Below are 14,516 nucleotides of genomic sequence, written 5' to 3'. Positions count from 1 at the left end.
ATTATCTGTGCAAAAATTTTTGTTTCCTTTGCATTTTCGTTGTTTTTTGCACCATGCTGCCAGAATTCAGCCAAATTTTGCTTCTTCGGCCAAATCAATTTATGACGGCCAAGGGGTTTTCAGAAACTGCCAAAATGGAGAAATTTGGCCATCAAACCATGGATCTTAATTGCCTTTTTGTTTATGAAGAATGAGTACACTGGGTTGTCAAAAAGACCAAATTGCAACTCTGGCCACTTCTGATATTCTGAGCATGCATTAGCCTCTTTCTCGAGCAGGGTTGCCTTGATTTGAAGTCTAGCATAATTTGTGCAAATCTAGCACAATCTTATGACAAATTTAGCGTAATTCCAAAATTGAGATCTGGTGCGTGGTTTCTGCATTACAAACAAGATGGGGGTAAAGGTCATGCTTTCAAGCTGGGCGAAAAGAGAATAAGAAGAAACAAGCTCAATTTGTACATCAGTGAGAGAAGAGTTCATTTGCCTTCTGTAACGAGGTTTTCGTTTAAAGTATCAAAACTTTTTGAAGAACAGATTTGATGACAAAGAATTTGATGAGCTGAATGCAGTTAAGAACTTTCCAAGAGTAGACAAGACTTAAGAAAGCTTCACCCAGCTTTTGTCCCGGACATCGCAGCAATCCCTAATTCAATCGATGCAGAGAGGCTGATTCCCACCTACAACAAGAAAGAAGCAGGTGGGGGAAGCAGCATAGCTCCAGAAAACTTATCAAATGGATAAATATTGCAATTAATATGCTTGATCTCGCAAGTTTCGAGTTCCGAGAAAAGCTGCAAAGATACGGTTCCAAAAAACCAAAAAATATCAAAGTCTGGGAAGCAAGGCTGATTAAAGGAAATTTCTGAAATGAAACGAAAAAAATAACTTTGACAGAGATCCGAACAAACCATGCAATAGAGTTCCTTTCCGATAACTTTTTGCTCACATATTAAGACATCGCTATATGTAGCTAATCTTCTTATTAACCCAATCCATATAATGTAAAGAATCAGGTTTTGCTACTTATACTTCATTCGTTTAAGAATTTGCCCCATTAGGACATGCTATTTGCACTATGATGGCAGTTTCTATATTTGCCACCCCCATGATGCCAATCCCAGCAAAGTACCACGCCCAATCTTTTTAAAAAATGTGGATCTGTAAATATTTCTTATTTTAGGCCCTGAGCTAGAGGGTAAAAGTTGTGGTCAAATTTTCATTTGAAGGGGCACAGCCCCCCGTTCCTCTTTGCAGCTACGTGGCTGAGTAGAATCCATTGGAGTATTGACAAATTGACATCTTAGTACGTCACTATTGACGAAGGGTGGAAGTCTTTTCATATCACCAAAGAAGTGTAATTTTCCTCTAAAAGGAAGGTATTAGGTCTAAAATTTATGCAATGAGACACAGTTTCCACTTTAAAACCAGAATGCAAATCTTATAATTGTATTTATGAAATTGGAAAAAGCCGAGTTTGCACATTTTATCTGGGAAATCATGTTGAAACGAACAATCCAGTGGGCTCTCTAGTAGCTTTTATTTTAGAAAACTTAATTAGCTAATGGATTATTTGCACCACTACAAGTTCCTTAGCCCGTGTTAGCAGATTCATTGCGATTCTGTACAACGTTTAATGAAGATAAATTGGTTATTTGTAGTTATTAGAAGAAACAATGCTTCCGGGGCCTTACCGGGGCCTTAACAACAAGTAGCATAAGGAACGCTTTTCCTTGCTTTAGGATTTTCCCACAGGATTTTACTGTAAACAGGACTCCCGAAATCGAAGCGTTACAAATACAGAAAATCGGATTATAAATAAACTATCTATCATTACGTTTGATCTTGTAGACCATGTAGATAGTTAAGACTTTCTTTTAGATAGCATCCACTCCTAACGTACTACTTTTCCAAAAACTGCAAACTGAAAAGGACAGGTGCATAGCTTCTGGAATGTGTAGGTGTGTCACAGCCAAAATTGCAAAAGATTCGATATGAAGGAATTGAAACAAAAATTACTAGAAGTGTGGTTAACTTTTGGTCATTATCCGGTGTTTTCTCCTTCAAGGAGTGTCTGGCGAATACTGCTGCTCTACGCCATATTGGTCTTTTAGTGCTGTTTTCAACATTTTCGATCCCAGAGTTAAAGTTTTCTTCTATTTACAAACAGTGTGGACAAACAGTGTGAATGAAAGTGCATTGTCGCCAGTTTCAATTGGATACAATTTTCTTTCTTCATAAAAAACCAACACCTAGGTTTCATTTTGTCTCTGGTAGCACGTTTACTCATATTTTAGCAGATTTTACTATGAATTCTTTACAGTTTTACTCTAAGAAGCGTCGACGCTAATTTCGTAAAGGTGAAATTAAGCACTCTCCAAAGCTTTTAATGTTTCTATATGGACCTGATCACTTTGCGGTATCTGAAAAATAGATAACTGAAAATCATCTGGTTTTTCTTGCTGGTAATGGTTACATGTTATAGTCTAAATTGATACTTAGCATACTAGAGAGCAGGTATTACATGGTAGATAATTCCTTGATTTTTTGTCCATTCTGATGTATTCACAGTGTTACGAATGCACTAAAATTATGTATAGCTAAAACGAAGTGCTCACATGCACAAAATTCTATTTAACAAGCTGCGGGGGAAATGATACCTTGGGGAACATACTCGTCTCAAGGTAACTAAACGTTCTAAAGGAGACATTGATTTTGCACTGAATAAATAATCAAATAATTTTTACATTCAGGTATAAAAACATCTTAAACTATGTAATTAAACAATACAGTAGATCAAAATGTGAGTATTAACAGACGAAGCTTTTTTCAATTTTTATCGAGAAAATACGCGGGAGAGGGGTAGGGGGGTGTTGATAACTGAAGTAAGAACAGTAAAATCTAGCATGACTGTTTCCATCTCGTCAGAGACTGATACATTTTTGCTGTTCAATAAAAACGACAATCTCTGCATAAAAAATATCAAATAAATTTTCTTATACCACACTGCATAGAAACCTTAAATACGTCTTCACCATACTAAGAGACAAATGGTTTCTAGGGCCATTCCAATATGTGTTTTCCACACATCAAAATGCAAATTTACTCCGGAGTAAGTACGAGTCTGTCAAAATCCATCAACATAACAAAACAGTTTTCTAGCTTTCCATATGTCTACCTTCGCAATATAGAACTCCAAAATCTATCAACATAACAAAATCTATCTCTGACTTTTCAAATGTACATCATCTCTTGGTTACTTCTTTCTCCATTTAAACGTTTTACACCTCGCCTCTTTATCATTTGCCCGCCCTTCTGGTCGTGCACAACAGTAAAACTGACGCCCTAAGTTAGGACCTTGTTTTTTAACAGTACGTAATACACAGTCTTCCTTGTGGCCTTCACATAGCGGTGGGGGCTCAGGTCCTTTTAAAATACTTTTCCATTGCATTATTTTGCCCCCAGTTTTTCCAGTTTCCTCGTTCTTTTTCTCGGTAGCACAACCAGTGGAAAATGTTGAATTTATGTGGGCGATACAATTTGACAGCGTTTTTTGCTTCGTAAGAGAAGGCATTTCATCGTGCTCGGAACCTTCTTTGTTGTTTTCTCCAGAATTAGATGTATTATATTTTTCGTTCATTTCGTTCATTTCGGTGACGCCAATAGCACCCCCTTTACAACACTCATTTGCCTTGGTGTCTGCAAGACTACCAAAAGTATCGCGAAAGATTTCTTCCTTGAGTGAGGAATCGGTAATTTTTGCTTCGGTAAAAAAGTCTAAAATTTCTTTTTTGTCTACTTTTTTATTCTTTTGAGTATTCGCTATACTCTTTTGAAAATACGATGCAAGGCTTCTATTAGATCCCGTTTCAGTTTGTGAAGCTTTCATTCCAGTTTTCTGCACCTTTGCTGGGTTTTGGCTCTTTTCTTTGTCAGCCTTGCGCTTTTTGCTATTATCTTTGTTTCCGTTGTTACCAAAAGTGCGTGGGTCCGTCACCGTTTGGGCGCATGCAAGTGTCTCACTACGCATTTTCATCTCACTGGACGCTGTTTGTTTAGGGCCCGTCTGAAAAAAAGCCTTGATGCTTTTCTGTCTCCCTCTAAACTCTGGCATGTATGTAGTGCACATGTCTGGCAAAGTTTCTGCAGCTTTAACGCTACAACTGAAGACAGCTACGACGGGACAATGGTCGGAGCCGTGTATATCAGGCCTAATGTCACAGGAAACTGCGTATTTCATTAGAAACTCTTTGTTCACTAATATGTAGTCTATTCTCGTTCCGTAATTAGTCTTCCTTGCACCAGTAACAGTGGACCAGCAAGTGAAAGCATATTCCCTCGTACGGTGAAAATAACGGAAGACGTCAACAAATCTTCTTTGGCGGTTCGATTTGGATACTTGCTCAGCATCGTCTGAAAGCTCCTCCGCATCATCGAAATCTTCGTAAGCCTCCGTACTTTTTACCTATCCAAAAGTGTAGAAATGAAAAATAGATGTTTGGCCTTTCAAGGACATACGGATCAGGTTAAGGTGTAGAAAGCAATGATCCTACATTCCTACATTTAAAGAAAGCCATTCGAAAACAAGCGCGATAAAAGTCTGAAATCAATAAGCAAAATGTCCCAGCTATGGAACAATACCTGCAATATAAAGCCAAAGGATTCTTCTTAACCAAACGAAAACAGAATTTGACTAAAGCAAGCCCTGAGTTAAAATCAATTTAACAACAGTCAACATTTTCGCTTTCCAGAAAATAAAATGCAAAGAACACAACTTTTAGGCTAGGTTTTCAGGCATTGTAAAACTAATTTTGGTAAAAAAGTTAAACATTCTGCATGTACAATATTTGATTGATACCACAAGTCTTGAAACGTCTATTGAAAGCGAGGAAAAAAAGATACGAAAGTTAACAGGTAGAAAGACAGTATTTTTATGAAATTATTTGAGCATTTTACGAGACTTCCTTTCCCTTCCTTTCCCTTCCTTTCCCTTCCTTTCCCTTCCTTTCCCTTCCTTTCCCTTCCTTTCCCTTCCTTTCCCTTCCTTTCCCTTCCTTTCCCTTCCTTTCTCTTCCTTTCCCTTCCTCTCCTCTACTCTCCTCTCTTTTCTTTTCCTCTCCTCTCCTCTCGACTCCTTTCTTCTCCTCTCCTCTCCTTTTCTTTCTTTTCTTTCCTTTTCTTTCCTTTCCCTTCCTTTCTATTTCCTTCCCTTCCTGTCCTCTTCTTTCCTTTCCTTTCCTTTTTTTTCTTTTCCTTTCTTTTCCTTTCCCTTCACTTCCTTTCATTTTCCTTCTTTTCCCTTTCCTTCCCTTCGTGTCCTTTCCTTTCCCTTCCTCTCCTCTCTTTTCCTTTCCCTTCCTTTCCCTTCCCTTCCTTTCCCTACCTTTCCCTTCCCTTTCCTTCCCTTCATGCCCTTTCCTTTCCCTTCCTGTCCTCTTCTTTCCTTTCCTTTCCTTTCCTTTCCTTTCCTTTCCTTTTCTTTCCCTTCCTCTCTATTCCTTTCCCTTCCTTTCTCCTTTTCTTTCCCTACCAATTCCTCCCTTTCACCCTATCCTTTAGCATAGTCGTGTTTCCAAAACGGAGCATTTGTTATACGGGATTAAATTTGCATGTTATTTACAGAGATATCAAGTTGCGTGGCTCAAAATTATTTACCGATTTGGGTAAAGAGAACTGGTTTGACTGCGACTCTTTCTCTGTTAGTGCCAATTCTGAAGAAGGTAGAAGAAATTGCGACATCCAAATTCTGCTATCATTCGAAGCAAAGTATTCCTAAAAAGGAGAATATCATACTTTCATTGACAGTCATTGAAATTTGAGTATTTGACTCCACTGACTTTATAAAAATTCATCTAGGTGGGCACCTTACTTCACGGGAGCTAACTAAGTGCAACTGATAATAGCTAGATTGCGTCTGTAGGTCTGTAAGCGCAGTTGCTAGTGCAAGTTGAGCCTACAAGCAAAATCTGCTTTTCGTGCAGAATATTCAATGAAATTAATATCTTAAAACCAAAAAGCAGAAAATGATTTGAGAAAACAAACTGAAAGAAAATGCAAATGAGTGGCGAACCAGAAGCAGGATACTGTTCAGAAGTCTTCCCTTATAGCAGGTCCGATGCATATTGAAATGGATGCTGCCATGCCTCCGCAGCACAATTTGTAAAGTGGATAGTTTAGTTCATAGCAACAATGAACAACGTCATTGCTCACGGGCTTCAGTCCTGTCCAGTTCGTGTCACCCATTCACATTTTCTATCAGTATTTTTTCATTTTATTGCAGAAATCTAAACTAACTTGATGAAAAATAGAATACTTAATTTTTCAAAAGTCTTAAAATTCAAAGATAGACTTATAAGTATCACAAACGATTAAAACTGCAAAAAGTTAATATTAGCAAAAGCTTGGCTGTAAAAACACACATTTGACATTTGACAACATTTATAAGCCTTGACGAGGAGCGAATGGTTCCTTGCTCATGGTCCTCTGACATCACCGAAGACCCTTAAAGAGGCAACAAACCTGTTTACCTTGTCCACAAGATCAGGTTTGAATACATAATAAAAGAAAAACAACCAATTAATGGCACTGCTTATGAAAAGAAGCAAATTTTCACGTCTCAAAGTTTTGAATATTACTTACTGGATCTGCGTCTGGGTCACAGTGGTCTAGTTTTGTGTGTGACACATTCAAATCGCCAACAATCATAACATCTCTAGAAAAATAAACATATCAAGTTGTTAGATAAACTTGAAAATGTTTACAGCTCCTGAGACATTTCTTCTGTCACCAATCTTTCAAAGTTAGGACACTGAGAAGCTTATCAAGCAGTCTCCTGATCATTCCTCTCAATTTGACCACACCCTATGATTCCTATACCTGGAATTACAAAAAGCTGGCGACTCTCTTTACTCTAAGTGAAAGTTTGGTCATGTCAGGACTCGAACCACACACATTTGGATATGTAGTTTGCGACTCTAGCCATTGAACCATCTTCACACTCAAACAAATCCAATCTTCTTGCTAGCGAATTCTCAGTTTTGTTGTCATCTATTCCCAAAAAAGGTTCAAACAGAAAAAAAATGAATTGGTGGATAAGTACACACAGGAAAACTGCAGAAACCTCCAGACCATCCAAACAGCAAAAGAAAATCAAAATAATTAAAAAATCAAATACACTTACTTTCCAGAGGATAACAATGCTTCACAACGTGCTTGAACCAAGTGATAAAAATTCTGCTTGAAAGCCCATCTTTTCTCGTTATCTCTGTCTGCCCTTGGGCAGTATAAATTGACAATGACGATAGGCCTATGGCCAAGGATCTCATGCTCTGAAAGTATTGCACGACCCTCTGCATCTAAGCTTGCAAGCTCTTCTTGGGATATCGACAATGAAGTTGCAGAACAGCCAATCACAGATGAGCTAGAGCCATTATTCAATAACCCAGTAAGCCCTTCCTCTACAGCAGTTGGGGTTACTTCTGTTTTACAGAACGTTGCTACACCTGAAAGATGAAAAACGTCGTGAAAATGATGACAATTTTAGCAGATTTTAACGCCTTTTAGGACAAAGTACGGTTAAGCAGTGGATACTAACAAAACAGTAAGATAGCTTTTCTACAAGTTTATTTCAATGACAGAAAAGTCGGATAAAATTATGCAACAAATTTAATAGAATACCAAGATTAACAATATAAACCCAAGTTCGTAAATTTCTTGAAGGCATGAGAGCGAGAAAAAGGATCCATAGTCCTAAAATTGTTGTCATAATACATTTTGATTTACTCTTATGGATCCTTGAGCAAATAATTATGGGCATTCTAATTATTGAAATTCTGTTCTCTTATCCAGACCTATTTTTGCTGGATGCTTGTTGGAGCAAATCATTTTATTGCATAGTTAGTGCATTCTTCATAACAAGGTTAGAGCATCGTCACAAAAATATAAAAAAATTCCTGTCATGATCTGCACCTGGATATAAATTTCTGCTTACTTTTAGTAATGATTCAATTTTTGAACTCGTAAAAATGAAATGTGAAATTAGCCATCTGTTCAGAGCTCTCTATAAATCACTCTTAAAAAATTTTGAAAGTTGAAGTCAAATATCAAATCATTTGGTAAACTAGCCAGTTTCTTCAACATTCAATTCTCACCTGAGTAACCACCTTTTATTTTTGAAAAACTGAAGAAGGCATTGTAACCATCAACAATAGCAGTGGCCTCATCAAGCTGGTCTCCTGAAAGAACAAGGAATAGCCAAGAATTTTAACTCAGAAGAACTATGACAGTTTAAAGAAAGAGGTTGACCTCTTTTGTAGGCTGTTTCTCAAAACTTCTTCCATCATCAATGAGCAAAATACGTTTATGCACCATTCTGTATCAGGCCAGACCAGGAATGATTTGCAGGCATGCAGTGAATTGCACTCCTTCTTGACAAAACAATGGATGCAATGGGGTGCAATGGGGTGCAATGGGGTGCAATGGGGTGCAATGGGGGTGCTATGTCTATTTTAGCATAATTTAGTATCTATTAACACTTAATAAGAGTACAAAATTTGACAATTTTACCTAATTGAAAATTCAAATTTTTTCACTTGTACAACGGTAAAGATTTTCTTTTTTCAAAGCCATTTATCAAATGGAATATGAAAATATAATTAGAAAAAACAAAAACAACACAAAAACTTAGGTTTATCACAAGGCTATCAAAAGTGAATATCCACAAAGTTAGAGGTTTTTGAAAAAACATTGAATCAACGTGTATACACAAAAGTGGAGGTTTTTTAAAACCCTCCATTTTTAAAACAATTTAGAAAAACCGAAGCAGTGCCAATGGTAAAAACCACCAAAAAACCGACATTTTTACCCACCTTTCTGTGAGCAGTGTGAGCGCACAAAAGAAGGGGTTTTCGGAAATGCTCCAAAAAACTTACAAAAATGGGAGCAGTGTGAATGATAAAACCATAAAAGGGAGCTATTTTACTCTCTGTTCTGTAAACAGTGTGGCCAGATATAGGGAATTTTTTGGAAATGCTCCAAACAAATTTGCAAAATCAAAAGCAGCATGAACAGAAAAAACCAAGAAAAAGTATCTCTATTCACTCTGCTTCTGGAAGCAGGGTGAAGGCACAAAAACTGATGTTCCTCTCTGTAGAGTGAAAAGGGAAAAAAGTGAAAGATATAAGTGAAAACCTAGCAGTGTGAAGGTGCTAAGGCCCTGTTTACATGATATACTGTTTTTCAGTTGACATCAATTGGTCTCACACTGGATCTGCCATCTTTTTTCACACAAAAACTGTCCATACCGTTTGGCATTTTAGAATGAAAATGCTTCAAAGGTGAGTTGAAACCAATCTGACACATGTAAACGGATGAATCTGATATCAAATGAAAACCCTGCTGCGCAGAGATGATAAAATAAGGGCAAACACCCTGCTGTATAGAGTTCTGGTGCACTACACCATTCTCATGTAAACAGAACTCCAAATCCATGATGAAATGAAAATGGTAATATGCAAGTAGGCAAAAATTCTGTGTTGGATTGGGAATCTAAATACAACATGGAATTAAAATGTTAATTGTTTAAACAAGACCTAAGAATGTTTCCTGTAAATGTAGTAACTCATAGCCTTGAAAGGCGTGCGTGTGATAAACCAAACTTCTTGGGGAACAAGGCAGGTGCCAAGGTGTGTCTGTGCGACTGCACACCTTTCCCAGAGTGGCCTGCTATATGCAAAATGAAAAACTCCTAATGATGAAATAATACAACTAAAGCTTGCAGAAATATATTGGTGTTTGTTTAAATAATTCAAAAAATCTTGGAATTTGTCAACAGCTGACAGGAGATTTTTGCAACTTCAGGTGCCAACCTTAGATCAAAATCCAGCACTATATAATGTGCACAATGTAGATTAAAAATTTTATTCTTCATGCAAAAGACCGGATGTCTCTTTGCTGCCCCAAGTTACAAGATACAGCCACTTTTAATGGAATTCATATTCATGAGGAGGCTATAACATTATATTGCAAAGTATTGTGCAACCAAGATGCAAATGTGGTGGAGCTGATGATCATTAGTGGCTCCAGCCTTGAACAAGTTTGGGGTTGGGGGTGAAAGAGGCAAAGCCCTAGAAAACTGTTTGGAGCTTGTTCTTTTTCCAAGGAGAGGTATTCTTTCTCATAGGAAACAAAACTTTTCTTTTTCAATAAATTGTCTTTGATATACTATTGGCAATAAAAATTATTGTATAAAACAAAACCTTAGACTGTTGAAATTGGAAATTTTATGTGTGTAAAAATCGTGATAACATCTGCAATGAAACACTTTAAGTTTTATTTTTAGAAAGTTCTAAAACGTTCACAATGGAAGCCTTCAATAGATCTAACACAATGAGCTGTTCATGTTTAATGTTGTAGACTATGAAATCAGATTCCTCGATTTCAATGGCAAATTGTCAAAGGGCATATGTTGATGCTGTTTTATCTCTCCCTGCTTACTTAAAGAAAACTTCTAGACCATTTTCAGTCATTGTAGTCTGAAGAAATTTACTGATAAGCTTTATTTTGCTCTGCCGCCGTTTGCACGAGGCTATTGATACACGGATGCATGAAGCAAGTAGTATTGCCAAATGAAGGCAGCTGCTACAACGCAAACCGCTGCAACTGGTTTCTTATCTTTTTTTAAAGTTGGTTTTGAGACCAATTACAGCACCTCAGTTTTTTTTAAAATATATAGCTGTTATCGATCAATTCTTATGAAAATACATGAAAATTAGATAAAAATTAAGAGGAGACGGGGCTAGTCTAGTATTTCAATTTGAAATTATGAGGCCAACACTCTGACATTCAAGCGCTACATACGAGTAACTTTGGTCTCTTGTAGACATATAACATCAGCTTCTAGAGATTCTAGCAGCTTTTTAAGAGGAACTTCTCTGTTTGAAGCCCGAATCCCATTGATATTCCATGTCAAAACTTTCATAACTCTGGTAATTACTCAGTAACTACAGAAACTAAATGTTGTTCCGCCATATGCAATGCGCCGTCCATTTCGATAAAGCCTCGTAACCAGGTCTTGGAACATTTCTGACGTCATATCGAAGAAAGGCAACGATGCTACATTTTTTCATTCCTAAAATTAAAACACAGAATATCATGTTTAGTCGACGGATCCGAGTTACTTGTATTCAGTCTGCATTCTGCACAGGTTGCAAGTGTATTCAAATACAGTGAAAGTCTTTAGATTACGTGTGAATATTGTCAAATAATGAGCATAAGAATATTTTCGACGCGTTTGTTTCTCAACCGTACCCATGCACCCAAATAACACCTTTTAAAAGGAGCTAACTGCAATATACCTTTTTGTCTCTTTGAAGAAAAGTCTCAGGAACTTTGATAACCAATATTTCCGTCTTTGAAAACAGCCGAAGGAATCTTCCCAGATTCCTGAATTTTGGGCCATTATTTTAAATGTATAGAGCATCGTTAATAGAGCCTGTTTTCTCACTTCATTTGTTAGCCAAGCAATGGAGATCATCAGCAGGAAGGCGCAAAACCTGTGAATTTTGAAGCCAAATTTCAGCCATAAAACTCCCTGTCATTGCTGAAGAGTCCTCAATTATACAGAGAGTAACACTCGTATAAAACGTGCTCCTGTCACTTCGGTGTTACATCATAATAACCTCATAATTAAACAGCCTCGTTTAGAACATTACATTCCTCCCCTAATTACAAAACAAAACATAACATAGCATAATTGATAAAGTATAACATAACATAACATGGTTCTATTGTGTCTGTTGTATTGTTGGATTAAAACTCAGTCTGAAAGTTTTCATCTCTGTATCTAGCAGGAGGTTGTCTTATTCTCACCGGTCTCTCTATTGGCACTTCATTTGGTGGAATGACATTTTCTTCTCTTTCATCAGTGTCAGGTGAAAGTGGCTGTGTGGTATAATCTCCTTCGCACCTTGACTTGTTCTCATCCAGCCTTTGTAGCTTCTTGAAAAATGTAATATGTCTTGTGATGGTTCTTGTGGCATTTCTGGCTGTAACTAAACTGCCTTTCCTCTTCACAACAATCATCGGCTCGTTGTTGAAAGGTGTGGTTTTCTTGTTGAGCTTCGCTTGTCGACACAGAACTGTGTCCCCTACTTTAATATCTAGTTCTTTTACATAACTCTTGCTGTCTGCGTTCTGCTTCATTGTTTCTTTGCTCCTAGCGTCCTTTGTACGCACCTCTCTGTCATAAAGCAATATTTTCTTACTGGTAGGTGTTGGAAGACGCGTCTTATACCTTCGTCCATTGAAAAGGAGACTGGCTGGAGAATGCTTTGTCATTGTGTGTGGAGTAGCTCTGTAGGCCCTCAGGTATTTCTGTAATTCCTGTCTCCAGTTTAGACGCTCTTCCGTGGAGGAGCGAATGATTTTTCCTAGGTTTTTCATAAAATTTTCGGCCATGCCATTCGCCCATGGTGCATATGGTATTTTCTTTTTGTGCTCAAAACCCATGTATCTTGCATACGATTTGAATTCCTCACTGCTATATGGTGGCCCATTGTCACTTGCTATTTCATCTGGGATTCCTAATGTTGAGAGAATTTTGTCCATTGCTGGTATGACTGCTGTACCAGAAGTTGAACGCACGATTTCGACCATAGGAAATCTGGAGTACAGGCATTGTACAACCAGCAGGTATTCACCAGTGTCTAATGGACCATATAGGTCTGTTGCAAGTTTAGACCATGGTTCTGTGGGTAGTTCTGTTGGCTTGAGTGGCTCTTGCTGATGAATATCTGTATTTGCCTGGCATGCCATGCATTGTGCAATTTCTGTTTCAACCCTCTTATCTAATCCCGGAAACCACAAATGCATGCGTAAGTATTGCTTTGTTCTCACAACCCCTTGATGTCCCTCATGAGCAAGGGTTGTCACAGACTGCCAAAGGCTGGCAGGAACAACAATTCTGCAACCTCTGAGCACTAGGCCATCCACTACTGATAGCTCTGGAAATATATGTGTATATGAAGCCAATTTCCTTTTCTGTTCTTTGCTGATGTATCCCTGTGAGATCATTTCTTTGAGAACTGTCAATGTTTCATCCTCTAGTGTAGCTTTTAACATGTGTTCTTTTGTTACAGCTTTGGGAAGGTTGGCTCGGACAACTGCATCAATGTATAGCATATCCTCTTCTATGGATTTCTTTGTTACGGTACACACATCAGCTAAGACAACCGGATGCCGGGAAAGGTAATCAGCTGGATTTGTCTTCCCCGGCTCGTGAATTAGTGTGTAGCTATAATCTTGCAGCTTCAACTTGTCCCGCAGGATTCGTGCTGGAAGTTCTGCCTTGTACTGGTTGTACAAGGGTAACAAAGGCTTGTGATCTGTGCTTGCAATGAAATTTTGAAGGCCATGTAGATAGATATGGTTTCTCTGCATGGCGAATGCTAGTGCAGCACTCTCAATTTCAATTTGTGAGTAGCGACTCTCAGTGTCTGTTGTCGCTCTGCTGTCGTATCTGATTACTTTGTATTGTTGTGTTTGGGGCTCAAGTTGTGTCAAGATGCTAGAAAGGCCATATTTGGAGCCATCTACAATGAGCTTTGTTTCTCGTGTTGGGTCAAAGTATGCCATTGTGGTGTCTTGTGAGAGGGCCTCTTTAATTGACTGAAAAGCCTTTTGACAATCATTGGTCCAGTTGAAAGTAACATTCTTTCTAGTGAGCAACCGCAACGGGGTTGTAAGAGCAGAGTAGTTGCGAATAAAATGAGCACTGAAATTAGCCATTCCCAAGAAGGATCGAACTTCAGCTGCAGATGCGGGTGGTTGGGCATCATGTAGAGCCTGTACTTTGTCAGGTGATGGTGACATTCCTGCTGATGAGAAAGTCATGCCAAAAAACTTGATTTCTGGTTGGTTAAAACTGCACTTTGACATGCCAAGTGTTAGACCGCAGTCATCAAGGCGCTGTAATACTTGCATAAGTGCTCGATCATGTTCTTTCTGAGATTTTCCAAACACGATAATGTCATCATAGATGTTTTCAACATGTTCAATATCCACCAGCGTTTGACGAATTTCCTCATTGAAAATCTCAGCAGCTGAATTGGTGCCAAAATTTAACCTTTTGAAACGCCTCAGGCCTTGATGGGTGTAGAACGTTGTCATGTATCTGCTTTCTGGGCTCAGCTCGAACTGCATGTAGCCTTGACGCATGTCTAGTTTTGTGAAATGCTTGGCTCCATTTAACTTGTATCGCAGTTCTTCCAATGTGGGGATGACATGACGTGTGCGCCGGATGGCAGTGTTAGCTGTGGTCATATCAAGGCTCATTCGCAACTGGGATGGATCAGCTTTTGGTGTCAACACGACATTTGAAACCCACTCTGTTGGTCCATACACTGGCTCGATGATGTCTGCATCTTCCAATTCTTTGAGAATGGCTTCAAATTGCTCCCTCTTTGCAAATGGTATTCGGCGCTGTGGTTGAATTTTTGGAGGTACTGACTTGTCCACGGA

The 14,516-nt window shown here is 38.3% G+C and overlaps 1 protein-coding gene across 1 annotated transcript; it reads right to left on the bottom strand.

Annotated features, from left to right (window-relative positions):
- Nucleotides 1-649: 649 nt before the first annotated feature.
- Nucleotides 650-11,117, bottom strand: LOC135692690 (DNA-(apurinic or apyrimidinic site) endonuclease 2). Its single transcript, XM_065210938.2, has 6 exons — nt 10,857-11,117; nt 8,150-8,233; nt 7,180-7,501; nt 6,639-6,711; nt 5,655-5,771; nt 650-4,464 (listed from the first exon to the last, which is right to left on the bottom strand). The coding sequence occupies exons 1-6, from the start codon at nt 10,975-10,977 to the stop codon at nt 3,256-3,258; spliced, it is 1,926 nt and encodes a 641-aa protein (XP_065067010.1). The 5' UTR covers nt 10,978-11,117; the 3' UTR covers nt 650-3,255.
- Nucleotides 11,118-14,516: the final 3,399 nt, after the last annotated feature.

Source organism: Rhopilema esculentum, chromosome 3, assembly GCF_057945365.1.
Source record: "Rhopilema esculentum isolate cy_ngs chromosome 3, ASM5794536v1, whole genome shotgun sequence".
NCBI classification, from domain to species: Eukaryota; Metazoa; Cnidaria; class Scyphozoa; order Rhizostomeae; family Rhizostomatidae; genus Rhopilema; species Rhopilema esculentum.
This window is presented reverse-complemented; position numbering and strand designations above follow the sequence as displayed.